The 23,562-nt window shown below is 34.9% G+C and overlaps 1 protein-coding gene across 1 annotated transcript in view; it reads left to right on the forward strand.

Moving 5' to 3' along the window:
• The first annotated feature begins 18,238 nt into the window (after positions 1–18,238).
• Positions 18,239–23,562, forward strand: part of CDIN1 (CDAN1 interacting nuclease 1) — a 295,396-nt gene continuing 290,072 nt past the window's right edge. Inside the window, exon 1 of the mRNA XM_043987895.1 lies at positions 18,239–18,333. Within this exon, the coding sequence (XP_043843830.1) occupies positions 18,308–18,333 (26 nt within the window). The 5' untranslated portion in view covers positions 18,239–18,307. The remainder of the gene's footprint in view (positions 18,334–23,562) is intronic.

A 23,562-nucleotide genomic window follows, 5' to 3' on the forward strand; every position in this document is an offset into this window, starting at 1 on the left:
TTTTCCTAATATTGAACAAGCCCTGCATTCCTAGTATAAATTCCACCTGGTAAATATTTCGTGATAGATATACCTATATCTATATATCTATATGCATATATAGATATATGTGTGTGTATGTATATATCTGTGTATATGTGTGTGTGTGTGTGTTTAATTTTTGCAGGGCAATGAGGGTTAAGTGACTTGCCCAGGATCACACAGCTAGTAAGTGTCAAGTGTCTCAGGCCTGATTTGAGCTCAGGTCCTCCTGAATCCAGGGCTGGTGCTTTATCCACTGTGCCACCTAGCTGCCCTCTCTTTTGTGATATATTGTTATAATCTTCTTGCTAGTATGTTATTTAAATTTTTTTCATCAATATTAATCAGGGAAATTGGTCTATTGTTTTCTTTCTGTTTTTGCTCTTTTTGGTTTAGGTATCAGTACTGCATTTGTGTCATAAAGGGAATTTAGTAAGACTTCTCTGCCTATTTTTTCCAAATAGTTTATATAGTATTGGAATTAATTGTTTTTTAAATGTTGAGTAGAGTTCATTTGAGAATCCATCTGGTCCTAGGTATTTTTTTCCTTAGGGCACTCATAAATGGTCTGTTCAATTTCTTTTTCTAAGAGAGGATTATTTAAGTATTTTATTTCCTCTTTTGTTAAACTGGGAAATTTATATTTCTGTAAATATTCATCCAATTCACTTGATATTGTTAACATATAACTGAGCAAAACAGCTTCTAATAATTGCTTTAACTTCATCTTCACTAGTTTTTAATTTACCCTTTTAATTTCCAATACTGGTAATTTGGTTTTCTTCTTTCTTTTTAAAAATCAAATTAAACAATGGTTTATCTATTTTATTTTTGTTGTTGTTTACATAAAACCAGCACCTAATTTTATTTATTAATTTAATAGTTTTTTAACTTTTGATTTTGTTAATCTTTCCCTTGATTTTCAGGATTTCCAATTTGATGTTTAATTAAGGATTTTTTATTTGTTCTTTTCTAGTTTTTTTTTTTTACTTGCATGCCCAATTTATTGATCTGTTCTTTCTCTATTTTGGTTTAGTAAGCATTTAGAGACATATTTTCCCTGCTTTGCCTGCATCCCATTAGTATTGGTATGTTGTCTCATTATTGACATTCTCTTTAATGAAATTAATGCTCATTTCTATTATTTGTTCTTTGACCTATTCAAGATTTTAGATTAGATTATTTCATTTCCAATTAATTTTTAATCTATGCTTCCACAGCTTTTTATTGAATGTAATTTTTATTGTAGTATGGTCTGGAAAAGATACATTTAATATTTTTGCCTTTCTGCATTTGAATGTAAAGTTTTTATGTCCTAATTCATGGTCAGTTTTTGTGAAAATACCATGTACAGCTAGGAAACATGTATTCTTTTCTAGTCTCAATTTTCTTCACAGGGCTAGAATATCTAACTTTTCTAAAATTCTATTCATCTCCTTAACTTCTTTCTTGTTTATTTTATGGTTAAATTTACCTAGCTCTGAGAGGGGAGAGTTGAAGTTTCCCACTAGTGTAATTTTTCTGTCTTTTTCCTCCTTTAATTCATTTAACTTTTTCCTTAAGAATTTGGAGGGTGGGGCAGCTAGGTGGTACAGTGGATAAAGCACTGGCCCTGGATTCAGGAGGACCCGAGTTCAAATCTGGCCTCAGGCACTTGACACTTACTAGCTGTGTGACCCTGGGCAAGTCACTTAACCCTCATTGTCCCACAAAAAAAACAAAAACAAAAACAAAAACAAAACAAGAATTTCGATGCTTTGCCATTTGGTGCATATTAATTTAGTATTGATGTTACTTCATTGGCTATGGTACTAGCAAACGGTAGTTTTCCTACTTATCTCTTTTAATTAGTTCTATATTTCCTTTTTATTTGTCTGAGATCATGACAGCTACCTTCCCCCCCTTTTTTTAGCTCAGCTTAAGCATAATGGATTCTGTTTTCCCCTTTGTTTTATTCTGCATGTGTCTCTTTGTTTTAAGGATATTTCCTGTAAACAATATACTGTTGGATTTTACTTTTTAATCCTTTCTGCTCTCTGCTTCCATTTTATGGGTGAATTTTTCCCATTCATATTCATCATTATAATTGCTATATCTTTCCATCCTATTTTTTGCTCTTTATCCTTTCTCTCTCTCTCTCTCTTTCTCTCTCTCTCTCTCTCTCTCTCTCTCTCTCTCTCTCTCATTCTTTCCCCAAAGCCTTCTCAAAAGTCTGCTTTGATTCTGATCACTACCTTCCTTAATCTATCCTCTTATTCCCTTCCCCTCAAACTTCCCTATAGGGTAATACAGATTTCTATACTCAAGCAAATGTGTATATTATTCCCTCTTTGAGACAATTCTGTTGAGAGTCAGGTTCAAGAATTGCCTACCTCACACCATTTTCCCACTCACTATAAAAGCTCTTCCTTTTCAGGAAATCTTGCTAATTGATGAAAACTTCCATTGGGTTTGTTCATGTTGAAATTCTATGAAAATCAATAGCCTTGAATTCCAGGCCTGGCTCCCTCAAAAATCCACTGTGACTCTTCCACAGATCAGTGAATTTCTCTTTAGTTCACTTTTCTCATCTGTAAAGTGACTATGACCTACTTCAAGGAAATGCAAGTATTATCTTTAAGAAATAAAATATTTATCTATAAAGCCATCAGAAAAAATAGTTAAGACAAATAAGTAAAATGCATTTGCATAAAGCTAAAAGCCACTCTTATAAACTGAAAAACTGTCTTAATATCTCATGGTTATTCCCATCCTCCAAAGACATTTATTAAGTACATATTTCAATATTTATAAAGATTTGCAACTTCTTACATGTAGCTATTCCTTACATTGGCACAAGTTGAAATCCATTTAGGCATATAGGAGACTATTTCATGAGTTAATATTGGCAAAATTATTCATCTTTTTTTGGCCAAGTGTCTCTGGTAACAAGCCTCTCTAGTTATAGCTCAGTCAAATCTCAGGCAATAGATATACAGTTAGATGTTATACCCAGAATCAAAGTCTGACAGTGTTTTGAGTGTGGGTCTAGCATATAGCCAAACTATTTTTAAAATATAAAAGAAGAAGAAGAAGAAACATATACTGGCTACTCCATTATTTTAAAACTATCATGAAAAGCCAAAATGCTTTTGATAGTTTTACTCTTCAGAATTCCATTTTTATCATTTAAAAAATATCAAGCAACAAAAAGTAAATCATTGGGGAAATCAAGGGGTAAACATCATTTTAAGAGGACTAGACTGTGGAAAACTTCTCTGTCATAGCAGTGTTATGAAACCACTCCACTGAGACAGTTTTCTTTAAGGTCATAAGTGACCTTAGTGTGACCATTTAGACATAGGTTTTTTCAAACCATTTTAGGCACTCTTTTCTCTCTAAATACTCTCCCTTGAGAATTTTTTTTCTTTCTTTCTTTCTTTTGGGGGGGGGGGGAGAGAAGCAGAGCAATGAGGATTAAGTGACTTACCCAGGATCACACAGCTAATATCTCCCTTGAGAATTTCATCCACTTCTATGACTTCAATTACTGCCTCTATTGATACAATACCCAGGGCTCCAGTTCTCTTTTTGCAACTAGTTACTAGATGTCTATAACTGGATTCCCTCTGGGTACCTCAAATTTTGTCATCTTTAGAATACTAATTGCCTTCCCTTCAAATCTATTCCATTACCTAACTTTTCTATTCATAAGACCACCATCCTCCTAGTCTCTTAAGCACATAATGGGTCCATTTTTTCTCCTTTATGTAACTCAGTCCCAACATTTAGAGCAAACGTCAAGTCTTACTGTTTCTTCTATATCTCTTACTTCTGGTACCTCTTTCCCATTCTCACTGCAACTACCCTAATTCCAAACATAATCTTTTCTTACTGAGACAGCTATAATAGCCTTTCTTCAGGCAACACATTACAGAATTTTTTCTTATTTTTTCTGTCATTCCTTTTTTTTGGGGGGGTGGGGTAATGAGGGTTAAGTGACTTGCCCAAGGTCACACAGCTAGTAAGTGTCCACTGCGCCACCTAGCTGCCCCCTGTTGTTCTTTTTAATAATTGAATTGTTATATCAATTCACACTTAAAGTTGTGAAAGTTAGATCAAAAAGCCTTCTAATTGGTCTTCCTGAATTCAGCCTAGCTCCTAGAATCCAAGCTATATACTTGTACCCAAGCAGTCTAATCCAATAAGGTCTCTCTATTCAAAAGCCATCAGTAGCTCTTCCTTGATTACTATATAATGCATTAATTCCTGACCATAACATTCAAAGTATTCCACAGTCTGATTTTAACCTATTTTTCTAGACTTATCTCATATATACAATATTCACCTTCCTGTGTTCTATGTCTCAGTAACAATGAAGTAAAATCAGGGGATCATAGATTAAAAATAGGAAGAAACCTTAGACAACATTGATTTTGACCCCTTTATTTTACAGATAAGGAAATTGAGGTCCAGAGGGGTTAATCAAATTGCTCAAAGTCATGTAAGAAGTAACTGTCAGAACAAGGATTTCAACCAGGGTCCTCCAATTCCAAGCATAGCATACTTTCCTCTATATGCAGCCTCTATATGCTCTGGAACATTTCCAGAAATATGTCAGAGCAAATGGTCATGACAAATCTCAGTTCCTCTACATTACCACCAAGCAACAATAAGTGCACAAAATAAAATCAAAGACTGATAACAAGCAATTAGGAGAAAGGAAGGAAATTCTTACAGACAACCCTTAAAGTTTAAAGAAATGAAAAGGTTAAATAGAAGTCCTACTATAATAAAGAAATAAATTCTACAGTGCAAAAAAAGTGGAAAAATTTCCACAAGGAAAGAAAAATCTGAAAAACACAAACTACAAGTATAGATTAAATCATTGATGTAACATAAGGACCTCTATAATGATTTAAAATCATAATGAGATGAAGGAAAATCTGGCTTCTATAAAATTGAAAATAAAATCATTCAAGAATTTAAATGATCAATATGAGAATTGACACTGACAACATGAAGGAATACGATCCTAGTGAAACAAAGGAGTGTCTGATATGCTGAGTGACTCAGACAAAGTGAAAAAATTAAAAGATGCAAGGGGGAAAAAACAGAAAAAAAATTTTATTGCAAAACTAGAAGACCTTAAAAATAAAAGCAACAGAGATAAAGGAGAGATCTCAGTGAAACAATTTGGGAATTCTTATTTACCAAAATAAATCATTTTTTAAAATACCAAGAAGCATTAGAAAGAGGTCAAAGTGAAATTTTATAGAATTCAAAGGTTGAAGCCAGAGAAAAACCATAAGATTAATTCACCCAAAAGTAGAAATCACAATTTCCAAGAGTATCAGTGTCAAAAGAGAATCATTTGTAGATAAGAGGAAACATTTTATGTACCAAAAAGCAACTATTCAAATTGTACAAGACTGCTCAACCAGGACAAAAATGAAGAAAGAGATTGGATTCCAATACACTGAAAAGCAAAAGAACTTCACCTACATCCCAGTATTATTTATCCTAGCACATGCCAGCATAAAGAAAAAAAAATCAGTTAAGATCAGAAATTTTCATTTTTCATTTAAAGAAAAAAAAAAAGAACTGGAGGGGTCCTTTGATGTGCAAATTGACCAAACAGCAAAAATCTAAATTATGTAATCAAAAATGATATGTGAAAAAGAAGCAAAGGATGATTAAATGTTAAACAAACTATCAGGAGGTTATCATATAGCTATTGTATATTTTAAATCACACCTAGTAAAGGCATCACTGTAAGGATTTTATTTTTTTTGTTATTATCATTGTTATAATATGGGGGAAATTCTCACATATGGAGAGAGTCCTCAAAATGGCTGTTTCTACTAGAGATGATCCAAGTTTAGAATCAGATCAGCAGAAACTACTCCCTCTGCAGGAAGCTATAGAACATAGTAAAAAGGGAGTGCCAATTCAAGTCAGAAAACATAGCCCCTTTAGACCAAGTGACTTGAGTGCATGGAAATCAATCATCCCTAGTTTTGAGAAAAATCCAAACACTGTAATTTCACAGTTAAGGACTATATTTAATGCATATCAACCCAGTTGGGCTGATGTTACTTGCCTTTTGGAAACTTTACTGTCCCCAACTGAGATTACAGATATTATCTCAGCAGGAAATGCCCTTGTTGCGAAAGGTAAGGCCGATGTGGAATGGCCTCTAAAGGATCCAGAGTGGAATTATAATAATGATAGGGATTTCCAAAGATTAAAAGATGCTAGAGAAACACTTCTGAAGGGAATGGAATCTTGCTCTAGAAAAAGGCTCTATCTAGAAAACCAGAAGCTTCTTCCATTTACTAGTCTGGGAGATAAATTAGGGAAAAGTTAAGTAGGGGAGATTTATGATCTAATATCCAATTTTATTCTCACAACTGGAAGAAAAAAAAACACTGCCTAGGAAATTGAGGAAAGATGTTATGAAAAGAATACACTGGGAGCATCTAGGTGACACAGTGGATAGAGCACTGGCCCTGGAGTCAGGAGTACCTGAGTTCAAATCCGGCCTCAGACACTTAACACTTACTACCTGTGTGACCCTGGGCAAGTCATTTAACCCCAATTGCCCTGCAAAAAAAAAAAAGAATATGATATAATCTAAAGAAGTGAAATAATATTTTTTGGAATCAGATACCACAAGCAAAGATTAATCAGTCACATATATGTGGGTTGGTAAATAGAAGTTGATTCCTAAACTACACTCTTAGCTGTGCTTTGTGGAGAAAAGGGTTGAGGGGAGAAAGAAATTTTATCAATAAAAATAGAATCCTGGGTTTTATCTTTAGTGCGGGCCTGAAAGTAGAGTCAGGATTATTAAGAATGGATTGTTACAAACTAACATAGTTTTAGCTGTGTTTGCTGTTAGTAAAGGAGGGGTGATCATTTCATGTTAATGCAAGGGATATAATAAGACTGTAAAAATACAACAGCAGCATATTACCCTTTGCTGATAAAAACAGGGGAAAATGTATAACAGAATATAATAGATGAAAAAATGAGCATAAAAGATTACAATATTGACTGTTAATAAGATGTATTTGTCAATGGCTTTGAAAGTAAAACTCCCAAATTTGTTGTATATAGGAAACACATCTAAATCATAGATATTCATACAGATTAAAAGGGAAGGATTAGAATAAAATCTATAAGGCTTTAGATGACTCCAAGAAAGTAGGAATAGTGGTCATGATTCAAGAGAAAGCAATAATAAACATTAATGACATTAACAAAGAAAAGTAAGAAATAATATGATTATTAAAGGTGCAATATATAATAAGTTAATACAAATATTCAAAAATATTTATAATTATATGTAAAGTTGCTATCTGTATGGTGGCTAAAATTCTAGCTAAACTATCTAAAAATCTATTGAGTGGTCACCATAAATTATAAGCTTTAGCAAGAATTTAGACTTTCAAGTATTTATTAAGGAGCATAAGAACTTGGTGAGGCGAGAGAAAGAGGCCAAGATTCCTTCATCTATCTATCTCAGGGAGCCAGCATCTCAGCTCCACTCAAAACAAGGTCCTGGGTTAAGAGAGCTCGCTTGCTCCTTCCTCCTTCCAGAAACTTCCTCTCCAGTAGGAAACAGGGCTGTCCACAAACACATAGCTCCAAGCTAATTGGCTGGTAGCTCTAATTGACAAGTCCCACAGGTGGTTCTATAGATGTAACTTCCAGGACGCTAAAGTCATATGGCTATGTCCTCAGGTCAGAGCTCACAAAATGTTCTTCCCAGCAGGGGGCATTATTCCAACTCTCACATATATGAGCGTCTTCTCAAAGAAAAAATAGCTGTAATTTTTTAAAAATTTAGTTAGTAAGATGTTAATTCTAGATTAATAAAGCCTGACTAAATTCAATAAATAATGAAACATTTGAAAAACTTTAAGACTGGATTTAATAGATCTATCAAGAATTTATTTAGATTTTCAATGAATAAATTTATATTTCTCCTGCTTCTCTATGAGTTGTAAAAAAATCAAAAAAACTTCCTAAATGTTAGGATGCAAAGAACTCATAAATATATAGAGGCAGAAATTTAAATACATCTTTTGTAGACTCTGATGCATTTAGATTGTAATCAATAAACACGTGAACAAAATATTGAAACCATCACCATCAGTTGCTGACCAACTACTATCAAACCATCTTAACTGGAGAAGCAGGTAATCTGATGGAAAGGTGATATGAAGCATGTCCCAGTTGTGTCAAACCACTGCCAAAACCTTAACCACCATTTCTCCTCCTAGCAAGGACCCTGAGCCCAAGAATATACTTCAGACCAATCATCCTGCTACCAACTTAGACCCATAGCATCACGGAAGGAAGGAAATTTTGTCAAGAAGACTCATTCAACCAATATGAACCACAGACCAGATGCTACTAAACAAGTAAATCTGAGTCCCAGGAATAGCAGCACCCATTATAAACCAGTCTTGCTTCAGATTGGTTCCCTGCACCCATTGTTTGAGATACCAATTGGGATTTATAAATTGGTTGGTGATATACAATAGACAACTGATAATAAAATATTGGAGTTCAGTAAAGAGACTAGGAAGTTAGATCTGAAAAGATGTAATTATTCTTTTTTGAGACTGTCAGATTAATATGAATAGAATAATTGACACATTTCTAGTCTTTTTATTGGGTATTTAGCCACAACTAATGCATCATTCCTCAGTGGAAAGTCCCATAGACTCCCCTTATATTTGGGTTGAGGCACCTAAAACTTTCTTTGGCCTTTTCTTTTAACAAATAGAAAATGACTAAACTTTAAGTTTGTAATTATTTCTTTTATGTTGTTTTACTTGATTTCTTATTTATTGTGGTAAATTAAATTAGAAGTTTGTGGGGGCTTATATGAAGTGTCAAAACTAAATTAATAAATAAAAATTAAAAAAAAAAAACTTAATTTCTCTCTGCTTTCTGCTCTCATTCTTCATTCTTTCTGACTTCTCTTGTCTCCATGCTTGTTCTTGTTGCTTGTCCCTCATGCCTGGAAAGTATTCCCTCCTACCCCAATTTCTATTTGTTGTCTTCAAGGACACTTCAAATGCCATTTCCAAAATGACTTCCTTCACTCCCTTAGTCAAATACTCTCTCTCCTTCCTCAAATTCCTCATAGATCTTTGCACTTAATTTATATTAGTATTTGTGTCTATATCCTTTCTCCTGTAAGACTGGAAGCTCCAATGAGAACTGGTTCTGTATTAAGTAGACAGATAGATAGATAGATAGATAGATAGATAGATAGATAGATAGATAGATAGATAGATAGATAGATGATGGATGGATGGATGGATGGATAGATGGATGGGTAGATGGATGGATGGGTAGAAGGAAGGAAGGAAGGAGAGAGAGAGAGAGAAAACATTTACTAAGTGATTTCTAAATGGCAGGCACTGTGCTAAGTATGGAGGATGCAAATATTATTTTTAAAAGACAGCCCTTGCTGCCTTCAAGGATATTACATTCTAATAGATAAAGCCAAGAGAAAAAATGGTATAGAAAGGAGTACAGGGGAAGAGGATACATATGATAGTCTAGGCAAGGTGGCTGTTGAGAATAAGGAGGAGAAATATGTAATATACTTGTGGGGAATGAAGTAGAACATGGCTGGGGTCTGTCCTGAAATATTGGTATGGACAGTCAGTTACCAATCAGGGGAATAGGATCTTAGAACAGAATTACCTCCACAGTGGGACAGTGGTTATTGAGGAAGAGAAAGATAAACACTGAAAGTCAATTTTAAAATGAAGTGGCTCATGACTGGGACCTCTTCTGATATGTGTCTAGCATTGCCTAGCATATGCCCTTGCATATCAAAGGCACTTAAATATTTATTGATTAGTTGAACTGAATAATTTGGATGCATCATGGAAGCCAGATATTATGTTTATGGCAGAATGTGTAATTATTGGCATAGATTCTCTAAGACAAATTAGGTCAGACACCATTTTTTTTTGGACAGGGTTACCAGACTAGTAAATTAGGAGTGTATCACATTCATAGTGGATCTGAATTTCAGCAAAGCTTTGACAATAATAATATTATAAAGACAGCTTACATTTGCATATACTTTAAGGTTAAGCTTTTTATGCACACAAATTCATTTGTTCCTTACAATAACCTGGGAAGTAGGTTTATTATGCATACATGTATGTATTTATGCTGTATGCATCTATGAGTATATATGTATGTGTGTATAGTATGTATATGTATATAGGATTATTATTGTCTTTTTTTTTAGATAAGTAAACTAAGGTTAAATGACAAGTATGTAATGATAACCTTTGGGCAGCATGAGTATAGTTAGGAAGATTTATAACTAGTTCTTAAGAAGACTCAGAGGGTTAGATTGATATCAACCTGGAGAGGCTTGTCTATAGGGCCTCACAGGTACTTGATCAATATTTTTATAATTTATTTTTATGAAGTCAACAATGTCAAATCAATTAAATGTACAGAATACCCCAAGATGAAGGGGATAATTAACATATTCGGTAATGATTGGCACAAGATTTAAAAATATCTCAAAGGCCAAATTTAACAAATTTAACAAAATAAATATAGAGTCTTTTATTAAATTTAAGAAAATTAACTACACAAGTTAAGAAAATCAATTAAAAAAGTATATGGTGGGGCAGCTAGGTGGTACAGTGGATATAGCACTGGCCCTGGATTCAGGAGGACCTGAGTTCAAATCCGGCCTCAGACACTTGACACTTACTAGCTATGTGACCCTTGGCAAGTCACTTAACCCCAATTGCCTCACTAAAAAAGAAAAAAAAAGAATATATGGTAGGAGAAACATAGGTTAATATCAATTAATGTTTTTTAAATGACCTCAAGGCTCAAATAAACAGTGTGATATTACTTTTAAAAAGTATAAATTCAATTTTGTGCTACGGTAATTGATATAAAGCATCCAGAATGAGTTAACATAATATAAACTTGTCAGACCCATCTGGATTATTATGTTCACTCTGGGTGCTATAATTAAAACAGGACATCAATAGTCTGAAATGAATCAAAATGAGGGCATTTAGGATGATAGAATCATAACCTTAGAGGTTATATAATCCAAACTTCTCATTTTGCAAATGAAGTAAATGAGTCCTCAGAAATGTTAAATGACTTGCCCAAGGTAATTCAGGTAGCAAAAAGCCAGTTTTGAACTTAGGACCTTATACCCTTATTTGTTTTTGGCAGGGCAATGAGGGTTAAGTGACTTGTCCAGGGTCACATAGCTAGTAAGTGTCAAGTGTCTGAAACTGGATTTGAACTCAGGTCCTCCTGAATCCAGGGCTGGTGCTTTATCCACTGTACCACCCAGCTGCCCAGACCTTATACTCTAAAACCTACATTTTTTCCACTGCATTACACAGGAAACTAGAAATGATATTATATAGAAGACCCTTGATTATTTAGCCTGAAAAACAGAAGACATAAGGATACTCTAAAGCTGTCTTCAAATATTTGATCAACTGTCATGTGGAAGAAGGATTAGATTTATTGAAAATCATGTTGGTGGCAAAACTAAAGATAATAGGTGAAAGTTCCTGGGAAATAGATATAGGTTTTGTATAAGGATGTACTTTTTTTTTTTAATGTATAAGGTATTTTATTTTTTCCGTTACATGTAAAGATAGTTCTCAACTTTTGTTTATACAAGCTTTACAATAAGGATGTACTTTTGAAATAAAAACTAGGCCTTTCTAGAAATTGAATGTGCTGTCTTATAACATAGTAAGTTCTTTCAAGTGATGTTTTTAAAAATTACCTATTAATTATGCTGCAGAGGGTATTTGTGCATCAGGACTAGGTGATAGCAATTACCACAACACCTGATATTTAATAGGTGCTTAATAAATGCTGCTTGACTGGCAGATTTCTCAGGTCTCTTCCAACTCTGAAATTCTGTTACTAATATATTTCACAGAATTACAGAACCTCAGAACTCAAAGGGACCTTAAGTCCAACTAAAATCCCACCTTTTACAGTTAACCTTTTTGTAATTATTCTTAATTCTAGCTATATAAAAGGGGGGAAGAGGAAAGCTCAATATTTAAAGAAACTTTGAAGCAAAATAGATACAAACTAAACACATTTTTATACTGAAAATTGTTACGTGGAACCTAGAATTGTATTTATTTCATATTTAATCTTTTGTATAGAAAAATATCAACACATATTTTCTGATGGCACCTCAATTTACAATAGGGTTTTGCAGAACATAGTTCAGGAACACTGCATCGTTTACAAGTCATTCAGTCAACAAATATTTACTAAGCACTTACTATGTGAAAGGAACTGCAGTTACAAAGAGAGGCAAAAACACAGTCCCTAGCCTCAAGAGCTCACATAATAATGTGGACACAACATATAGATAAATACATGCATACAAGGTATAAGTGGCAAGAACCAAGACTGAATTATTTTAACTTTTAGAAGGTTTTGAATTTGAACTTGATATGTCAAACAAATCTACGATATACCAAAAAACCCAAACAACAACAACAACAACAAAAAAAAAACAGTGCTCTAGAGCATTTTGACTGTCCTGTCTGTTCACATTTAATAGTGTTCCAACTCAACAATGACTCAGTGGATAGAGCACCAGACCCAGAGTCAGGAAGATCTGAATTAAAATCCAGTCTCAGACACAAGCTGTGTGATGTTGGGCATGGAACTTAACCCCGTTTGCCTCAATATCCTCATCTGCAAAATGAGTTGGAGAAGGAAATGGCAAACTACTGCAGTATCTTTGCCAAGAAAACCCCAAATGGGGTCAAAAAGAATGAGACACAGCTCAACAACTGTACCACAACAACAAAGCTGGATCCTGTGCTTGGCACTAGTGATACAAAGTCCCAAACTTAAGAGAAGTTATGTTCTACCAGGGCACACAACACATGAACATAGAAGTAGAAATATACATACACATATGCATACTAATACACACACACGTGTGTGTGTGTGTGTGTGTGTGTATATATATCTCAGATTCTTCCATATACATACGTGTGTGTGTGTGTGTGTGTGTGTGTGTGTGTGTGTATTTGGAGGAATCTAATCAATACCAGGCAGTTGATTATTTTCTTTTTTTCAATCTTCTAGGACAGGCCCCATTGCCAAACACTTCAGCCATGTTTGACTGCTAACACAATATTAACATTGGCAATTTTAATTACAGTGAATGGGAACTCCAGAAAATGTCATAATAAGAAAACCCTTTACGACATACCCAAGAGAGTCTAGCTTTTCCTCAAAGTCTAGTGAGAAGGAATCTTATCACTTTATAAAGCTGCCCATTCCATTTTGGGTCAGTTCTAACTTTTAGGAAATTTTTCCTTCACATAAAGCCTAAATCGGGCCAGCTAGGTAGCAAAATGGATAGAGCACCGGCCCTGGATTCAGGAGGACCTGAATTCAAATTCAGCCTTGGACACTTGACACTTACTAGCTGTGTGACCCTGGGCAAGTCACTTAACCCCAATTGCCTCACCCCAAAACAACAACAACAACAAAATGAGGGCCTTTGAACATAAAGCCTAAATCTTTATCTTTGAATACCACAACTACTATTCTTAGGTCTGCTCTTTTTTTTTTTCTTTTTTAGTCAGGGCAATGGGGGTTAAGTGACTTGTCCAGGGTCACACAGCTAGTAAGTGTCAAGTGTCTGAGGCCAGGTTTAAACTCAGGTCCTCCTGAATCCAGGGCCAGTGCTTTATCCACTGCTCTACCTAGCTGCCCCCTTAGTTCTGCTCTTAAGCAGAAAATATCTATTCCATTTTCTAGGTAACAGTCTTTCAAATAATTGAAGGCAGATTTCATGTCCCCCTCCCTAAGTCTTTTCTTCAGTTCTTCCAAGCTCCTCCAAAAGATCTTCTTATGGCATTGTCTCTAGGCCATTTATTTTCACATGATACTTTATATATTGATATGAATAAAATGATCATTTGTGAAAAAGTGTTTATTCAATTCAAGTAAACATTAAATGTTCACTGTATATAAGTCTAGACTTTGGGGACATAAACATAAAAATGACAGTCTCTCAAAAAGTTTGCTTTCTATTGGAATACAGAAGGCAATCTTAAGGCACAAAATATTTGCTATCTGTGTGTCAGATTCTATTACAATCTCAGGATTCAGACACAACAAACCCACAGCCATTAATGTATAGCATTCTTTTTGAATATAAAATTAATGTAACTAGAAGCAAAGCAGATGCCTGTTGAGTGGCACATTGGTAAACAAATTTACATAAACAGAATGTAATATTGTGGTGCCATTAAAAACCATAAATAGGAAAAATTCAGAAAAGCACAGAAAGACACATTAACAGATGCTGAATGAACAGAAAAGTAATATACAATGACTGCAATAATATTAAAGAAAAGAACAAAAGAGTGAAACTAAATGCACTATAATTTTAACAACTTAGTTTTAAGAGGGATTAAAACATGTATCAACCTCCCTTTACTGCAAGAGTAGTGAATAGTGATATATCGCATGCACATAGGATACAGCTAATATAGATATGTAGATACTTTTGCTTAATTGATTTTTCTTTCTTTTAAAATATTTCTAATAAGAGATAACATTCAAATTAGGATAGAAGGGAGGGATATATACAGAAATTAATGTGTATGAAATCAAAAGACATGAATAAAAGCAAGATAACATTTTGAAAAATAAAGCAAATAGGGGGCAGCTAGGTGGCACAGTGGCTAAAGCACTAGCCCTGGATTCAGGAGAACCCAAGTTCAAATCTGGCCTCAAACACTTGACACTTACTACCTGTGTGACCCTGGGCAAGTCACTTAGCCCCCATTGCCCCGCAAAATAAATAAATAAATAAAGCAAATAATCTTTCTGTAAAGGAAATAATTTCTCCCTAAAAGATCTTCTATTAAAACCATTTTAATCTATCAAGTTTGTTTAAAGTTAAATACTTCACATATGTTTCAAAAACATTAAGGTTATTCATTTCTCATTCATTTATATTTAAAATTTCTAAGTGTTTTGGATAAAAGCTATTTTCTACATGTTTCAGGAAAACATGTAGAGCTTTTCCCTAGGACATAAATGCTTTCCCCCACCTTAAATCCCTTCCATTCCTATCCCAACTTAAACCTTTGTGTATGTGTGTGAAAGTGAAGCTGAAACCTAAATCTCATTGGCACCGTGAGTGGCATGCAGCATGACTATGTCCTGGTCAGTGAAGAACAGTTGCTCTCTGTATCAAGTTCTATAATGATCTGAGTGTTCAGACATTACTGGTAGCCACCCTAGAAATACTTTCTGGCTCCTATGTCAAAGTGTTGACTGACAGAATGCGTTCATGGCAGGAGGCTCCCTGGCATGATTTCAATCATAGCCATGTGAACAGAGTGCACAGGAAAGCTGTCAATCAGTCACAGAAATCTCTGCCTTGTTGGAGGTCGGTCCATTATATCACTCTCATGTGGCCTGAATTGTTGCACATTGCTAAAATCCTAGGAAGGGCCTGTTCTCTTGCCAGCCAAGCAGTGTCTTCTTTCAAGGACCAGTTCATGAGACAAATCATGTGAAAAGTCACCTCCTGATTATAGATATATCACTTGAAAAGCCCAGATGAAAAGCAAGATAAATCAACAAACTTTTTTTAAAAATAGTAATAACAAGCGGGTGTAGAAATATAGCATTTGCCTAGGCCTGGATTTTAAAATGAAGTCTAGTGGATAGAGTGCTGTCTGAGGAGTCTGTGGAATTTTCTATGTGATTTGGTGTATACTACTTCATTTTTTCTATTCCTCAGTTTTCCCATATGTAAAATGGGTATAATAATCCCACTTGGAGATACCATGAGGACAAATGGGCTAACTATGATAGATATTTTGGGTTTCCCAAAAGAAAGCAGTATATTATTATTATTTAAATAATCCATATACTTGTCTCAACAGGAGCTTCTTTCTCTAACTCTCTTCCCATTAATCATAAAGAAGGGGAATGGTTGTAAATCCAAACTGGCACTTTGCCATACTTTTGAAAGTCCAACTCAGTGGGATGGCTAAAGAGAGCATTTTTTTTTTTTAATGAAGAGACTTAGAGTTAATCTCTTTCTGACGTGTGAATCCAGTGTATGTTGAAAGAAGCGCTTATTAAGGAAAGACTTGATTTTCTGCCTCATTTTCTTGTTTCTTTCCCCCTTAAAGGAACTACATATACCATAGACATAATTCCCATCAGTTCTCAGATTTATAAATGTGAGAAAACCCTCAGCACATGTGCTATGTTCTTAGCAGAATGGTCTGTGGGACACAAAACGTGATTGACAACTGCAGAAATTACATCTGAGGTTTAGTCCTGCAGGAAAAGGGGATACAAATTGCCTGCAAATTATCCACAAGTCCCTGGTGAGCCTTAGGAGAAAACTTAGAGGTCTCAGTCTCTCTTCAGTACACACATAGAGACACACCTCTTTTCCTTTGCTGTAAGAACATACATAGGGCCAGGAGTCATTAAAATAGAAAGGCTGATCTTGTCTATTATCCTTATCAAATATCATGATTGTACATGTATAAAAACAAAGGAGTAATTTTTACCTTGAACTAGCAGTGTTCTAGTACTTTGCAGAACAGAGGAAGCATATTGGTCCAACCAATGGTCTTAAGAATATAAAGGAACCAGAGCACTCCAATAAAACATTTTAACCTCAGAGGAACAGTAATGTACTTGCCAAGAAAGAACTTGTACTTCTGACCAAAAGAGATGAAAATCAACAAGTTTTAATTTCTGCAATTTCAGCTTTCAGAACAACCAAGTGTGATACAAGTTAAGTTGGATCATGGACATTGGAATGGGTGCTTGACCTTTGTGTCTAATGGGAAATAGCCCAAGCTAGACCACAGATACAACTATTACAAAGCATTTCTGTGTGTTTCGCAATTGACTGATACCAAGCTTACATACAAATAAAAACTCAGTATCTTTCTGCAATGTTGGGACTAGCTCTAGAAGGTTCTACTGACCAAGAAATCCTATGAATATACAGGCTGTTTATCATGTTTGCCCCTGGCTGGTTTTTATTGTTATTACACCAAAATTTGCCTTCACAGGCCTTCTGCTGTTGCCTTCTGGAATGTGGTCAGTCTTCAGTCTGACAGTGTTACAAGTAGGACTATCTTGCTTTATCTAACTTTTCTCTTATCCCAGTTCATGATTCACAATTCCTTCAACTTAAGCTTGTGTGAAAGGGTTTCAGGTTCTCTCACCATTCTACTTAGTCTTCAGTTTTTGAATGTTCTTTCTAAAGTGTGAGGCCCTGGTACTGTACATGAACTTCCTGATGCAGTCAGATCAATTTGGAGCACAATTGGGCTATTGTCATCTAGGTTCTGGATATCATACTTCTATAAATGGAGTTGAAGATGACACTAGTTTTTGTTTTGTTTTGTTTTAGTAGCTACCTCATATTGAAGTTCTCCTTAGCTAAACTCTTGGGTCTGTTTCATATGATTTGCTATTTAGCCATGTCTTCCTTTTCTATATTTCTACATTTGATTATTTAAAACTAAACTCCAGAATATTTACTTCTAATACATTTTATCTCAACCTTAGTATCCTGTTTGAATTCTTCATATTTCTCATATCTTATGGAATAATCATACTCTATTAGGTTTACATGCTATGATCTGGGGAGTATAAATTTTGTTTCTAGTTTTTTGGGTTTTTTTTTAGTGAGGCAATTGGGGGTTAAGTGACTTGCCCAGGGTCACACAGCTAGTAAGTGTTAAGTGTCTGAGGCCAGATTTTAACTCAGGTACTCCTGACTCCAGGGCCGGTGCTCTATCCACTGCACCACCTAGCTGCCCCTGTTTCTAGTTATTAAAGTTTCTCATTTTGTTATTGTATAGTTCTCTCTTCTAATGAAATCACAGGTCTAGTACCTTGCCCTATTCCTATCCCTATCTTTTCTCCTATCCCTGTCATTGTGCCTATCTCTATCCCTTTTTGTTATTACAGATAGTGCTGTTATAGATTTTGTTCCTTGTCCAGGGGTTAGATTTTGTCATATTGAATCAATGAGGCAACACAAGAACTATAGCAAACAAAAGCATAACCAAACATTTAACAAGGATATACAATGTATTGATAAACATAGCTCTAGGTCTTCCTGTGGTGAGAATGGACACACCCAGCTTCTTAGGAATAGCATACTAAATAGAAATGAGGATACTGTCATATTTGAAAAAAGCTATACTTCCTTCTCAGTACTGTCATGTGGGAGTCCCCGAAGTCTCCAAGGTAAGCCTTAGCACTTTTAGACATTCAGTGAAACAGATATGGTTCTATTGCCTACTTTGGAACTTGAGTGGTCTATGAGTCTCTAAAGAACAGTATCCACTCAAGTTCCAAAGTAGGCATATAGACTGCTTTTCAGGTCCACCATGAATAGTGGTTACATATGCACTTTGAATTGCTAATTACACCCTGCAACTTAAAGACCTAAGAGTATGAGAGTCTGTCTATCTATCAATTGATTGATTGATTGATTGATCAATCTATCTATCTATACTTTCATTGTCAATGAATTATTTGAGGTAAAATTCCTCTAAATCTTAAAAGACAGTTTCTCAAGTTGCTATGGAAAGTAGGGGGATTAATGAGTCAAGCAGTATGAATAACTGTGTAACTTCTCTTTCTTAATCACAAATAATTTTCCAAAATGCTTAGACAAATTTATAGCCCTACCAGCAGTTAATGTGCTCCCAATTTCTTTCATGTCTATCCACAATGATTTCTTTCCTTATCTTTTACCAACATTGCCAATTTAATGGGTATGAGGTGATACTGCTTCCTGATTACTAGTGATTTTGAACACCTTTTAAGATGATTTTGATGGCTTGTGATTTTTCTTTCAAGAACTGATTGTTCATCTCATTTGACAACTTTTCTATTGGGAATAACTGTTATTCTTACCGATTTATGCCAATACTTTTTAGGTTTTGAATGCTAGAAATTTTATACAAAAACATTTTCATACTTCTATTTTATTTTTATTCTAGTTCATTTGTAGATATTTTTGCAAATGATTTAAATTTTTCTATTACTGAAATAGCCCACTTTATCTTTTATAGTATTCTTTATTTTGTGATTGGTTATGAATTCTTTATTCACAACTATAACACAATTCTCCATTCTTCTTTCTAATAGTGCAACTCTTCCATTTAACCCATTTGTCCTTTTGGGATTTATTGTGGTATGGTATAAGTTGCTGATCTATATCAATTTTCTTCCAAATTACTAAACAGGTTTCTAAAAGTTATTGGGGTTTTCCAGTGTTTCTCCCCCTTTTTCTTACAAAGACTCGTCACATATAACATTTTTTTTCTTTGGTGAGGCTATTGGGGTTAAGTGACTTGCCCAGAGTCACACAGCTAGTAAGTGTTAAGTGTCTGAGGCCAGATTTGAACTCAGGTACTACTGAATCCAGGGCTGGTGCCTTATCCACTGTGCCACCTAGCTGCCCCACATATAACATTTTTAAAGAGGAAAAAAAAGAAAGAGAAAAAAAAGCATAACTGAAAAACAGATTTTTAGAAGTCTGAAAATATGTTCTATATCCAACACATGTTGACCTCTGATCTTTGCAAAGGGATGTATTGGAAGTTTCTTCTTGTATTTTTTTTTCCAAGTCATACTTGTTCTATATAATCTTCACATTTAGAACTGACTGCTTCTTCAAAATACCTTTCATTTTACAGCCCATTTGGGAGACTAGGATCCATTCCACTCCTAGGTATTCTAGGTATAAAAACTATGTATGTATGTAAGCTGGTTTTATGGCCAAGGAAGAAGAGAAAGATAAATGTTTTCAAATGATTAAGAGAAAAGTCACAGGAATTTATTATAAGTCATTTCTTCTCAGATCTTTGGTTTAGACTCTGGTTATCAGTAATTCAGTGCTATCTACACCAGTGGTGTCAAACTCAAATAGAAAAAAGGTCCCTGAGGAGTGGCATATTAACTGAGAAAACCACAAATTTATATCATCTATGTTGTATTTTATTTTTATTTATTAAACATTGCTCAATTATATTATAATCTGGTTTAACTAGCACAAAGGAGTTTTACAAGCCAAGTTTGATGCCTCTGATCAACAACACAATTACATAGCATATTTTATAATTAAACATCTGTGATTTTTTTTGATTGCCTGTATAAACAAGTGAGGAAATATATTGGTAAAAATACCAAGACTTTTCTCATTTTCCCAAAATACATACCATATACAAGACCAGTTCTTTCTTTCATCAAGTCCAAGAAGACAAAGAAGGGAACCAGATATTACAATGTGTTATCCAGTTTTCTTTCTCCTTTTATCATTTGCCCCATTCTTCCTTCCTCTGAAACTCATACTAGAGTGAATCTCACTCCAATCTGTGAGTATTCCAAATATCCTCCAAATTGGTGTTTCAAAACAGATTTTTGAAAAACAGTATTCATTGTGTAGTAATTGAACCATCCCCTGTTGCACTGGCATACTAAGCCAACAGGGCTGCTCCTCTTCTGACACCATCTTGGGCTTTACCTTGATCTATACCTGCTTCTCAATAAGGGTGGCAATGGCTTGCATCTTGTCTTCTCTTTTCTCTTTGGTGATAGTATTCTGGTTTCCTAACTACCATGTGACAATTTCCCTTCATGAACAACAATCCAGGCAAAGCTATTTGTTGTTCCTCAAACTCTGCATTCTATTTACTACATGTGTGCATTCCCACAGGCCTTTTCTCCATGCCTGTAATGTAATAATTCCTCATCCCTGTCTGAATTATTTCTTACACAAGCCATTATTAAGAACCCACCACATGCCATGACCTGTGCTAGGTACCAGGGATGCAAAGGCCAACAGGAAACTATTCCATCTTCATGCTTATACTAGACTTTACTGCTCCCCCAAAGATCTCTGTGGGCTACCAGTATTCTATGAACCCAACAAGACAGAAGCATGGAGGGGTGGGGGCTAAGTGAAGATCTAGTGAGGGAAATAATGGGGGGCAATCAGGAGGCCTGAGGACCATGCCTTCTAAGCTATGCCAATCTGTGTGCATTCTGTGCATACTATGTGTGCCTGGTTGTCTCAGTTCTTGTTGAAAGGTTTTCCCCCAGTATTCTATTTTCTTTTTTTTATCAAAAACTAGACTGCTAGATATATTTTCTTACAAGTCTTTCTAATCTAATCTATCTATTTCCCAGATCAACTTTTCTATCTATTTATTCTATGGTTCTTTATTAAGTGTTTTCCTTAAAACAACTGCATGAGGCAGGTAGTCCAAGTGTTAGTCTCTTTACAGTTAAGAAATTGAGTCTCAGAGAGATCAAATGCTTTGCTAAGACTCATACAGCTAGTAATTGTCACTATAATTGAAAGACATTATGGTGGAGTGATAGACTTGAGGTCTAGAGAAATGTGGGTTTTAATCTTCCTTCTGACACTTAATTGGTTGTCCTACTCCTAGTCTTATATTTTTTCCATTACATTAGTTTACTACTGGAGACTAGTCCATCAATGTTGTTGACTTACTGGAAAAGTCAGAACCTTAGGCAAGCCACTTCACCTCTTGAGCTACAGTTTTCTCATTTTTATCTTATCCTGTTGCTATAAGGAGCAATGACATGTAGTACTATATAAATATAATCTATTATTATTTCTTTAAAAAATCCTTGCTTTCATCAATGTAGGTACTTATTTCCACCGACAAAAATCATAACCCTTCCATAACTTGGAAGATGATCTCTTATTGGGACCAAAAATATTAATCACCTCATAGCTACACTGGTCCTTGGGTCCTAGGCACACAACTCATTACTAAACCCATATATGGAATCTTTTTAGCATCCTAGAAAAATGTGGTTTTGGGGTATAACTTTTGAGAACAGAAGATTTGATGGAGGGCCGTAAGAGTTCCATTTTATTTTATTATTAATATTACCGTTAATAATTCAATATTTGGGATGGCTAGGTGGCGCAGTGGATAGAGCACTGGTCCTGGAGTCAGGAGGACCTGAGTTCAAATCTGGCCTCAGACACTTAATACTTACTAGCTGTGTGACCCTGGGCAAGTCACTTAACCCCAATTGCCTCACTAAAATAAATAAATAAATAATTCAATACTCTAGATTTATAGTTTTATCAATATGGTTACTCTCTCTAGCAATACAGTTTGAAATCTATCATATTTACTCATCCTGTGCGATTATTGCCAATATATTCCTATAAGTCTACCATAGGGGCTCTACCCAATGTATTGGTAGTATGTTGGTGAACCCTTCAGGCAATCATTTGATTTGTGTCAATACCAGTGGAATTGAGGAGCTATCATTGGTCATGGCCCACCCTTGCATGTGACTAGCCACCTTTTTTTTTTTTTGGTGAGGCAATCGAGGTTAAATGACTTGCCCAGGGTCACACAGCCAATAAGTGTTAAGTGTCTGAGGCTGGATTTCAACTCAGGTCCTTCTGACTCCAGGGCCAGTGCTCTATCTACTGTGCCACCTAGCTGCCTCCACCTTTTTATTATTTGTACATTTCTGTGGTGATATTAAAAACTTTCCAATAATTATTTAAAAGGTCATAGATGTAGAACTGAAAGGGAGCATCATCTAGTAAACACTCTCATTTTACAAATAGGGAAACTGAGGTTAAGTGACTTGCAAAAGGTCAAATAGGTAGTAAATATCAGAGCCAGGATTCAAACTTAAGACCTTAGCCTCCAGATTTAGGGTTTTTCTCCTGTACCAGACTGCTTCCCATATCATTATGATAACAATAATTATAAAGACAACATTAGAAGTAGTAGGAATGGATAGTCAGTCACCATTGATCAGCGAGGACCAGGTATATGGTGAATGAAATAAGATGGATCCAGATTCATCAGTGATCAAGCAGTTGAATTGAGCTGTTTACAAAAGTGGGTTTTGCTTTGAATTTTAAATAAATAGAGCAAATCTCTAAGTTCAAAAAAAGCTGCTGTCCTTTTTTCTTTCATGAAAAGACAAAAAAAAAGTTATCACAGGTGAATTTTTTTAGATAAGTTTCATCTGCTCTTCTTGACCATTAATTAGTAATAATATCCTTGTCTTCTACTTATGGCAGTAAGGATTAGAACTTTGGACTAAATGGAGGAAAAATATCAAGTTGGCTCTTTACATAATGGTCAGCTTGAAATGATGCCCAAGCTCATAAGAATGCTATCTTCTTTGGTATTTATGCATTCTTAAAATATAGTAATACCAAAAATAAATCCTATTTGTAAGATTTTGAAAGGTTTATCTGATATCTTTATATTCAGAAATTTTGCCCCAGGATCAGACAAATGAAGGAAGATAGACTTACAAGTTAGAACAAGTTAGCTGACAGTTTAAAAGTCACTTGACATGAAGATTATCTTAAAATGACAACAAGACATGTCATTAATGGAAAGGAGGATGTCTTACTTATAGTGGAAACTGCTAGTGCTGGGGGAAGAAATC

Source organism: Dromiciops gliroides, chromosome 2 (assembly GCF_019393635.1).
Source record: "Dromiciops gliroides isolate mDroGli1 chromosome 2, mDroGli1.pri, whole genome shotgun sequence".
NCBI classification, from domain to species: Eukaryota; Metazoa; Chordata; class Mammalia; order Microbiotheria; family Microbiotheriidae; genus Dromiciops; species Dromiciops gliroides.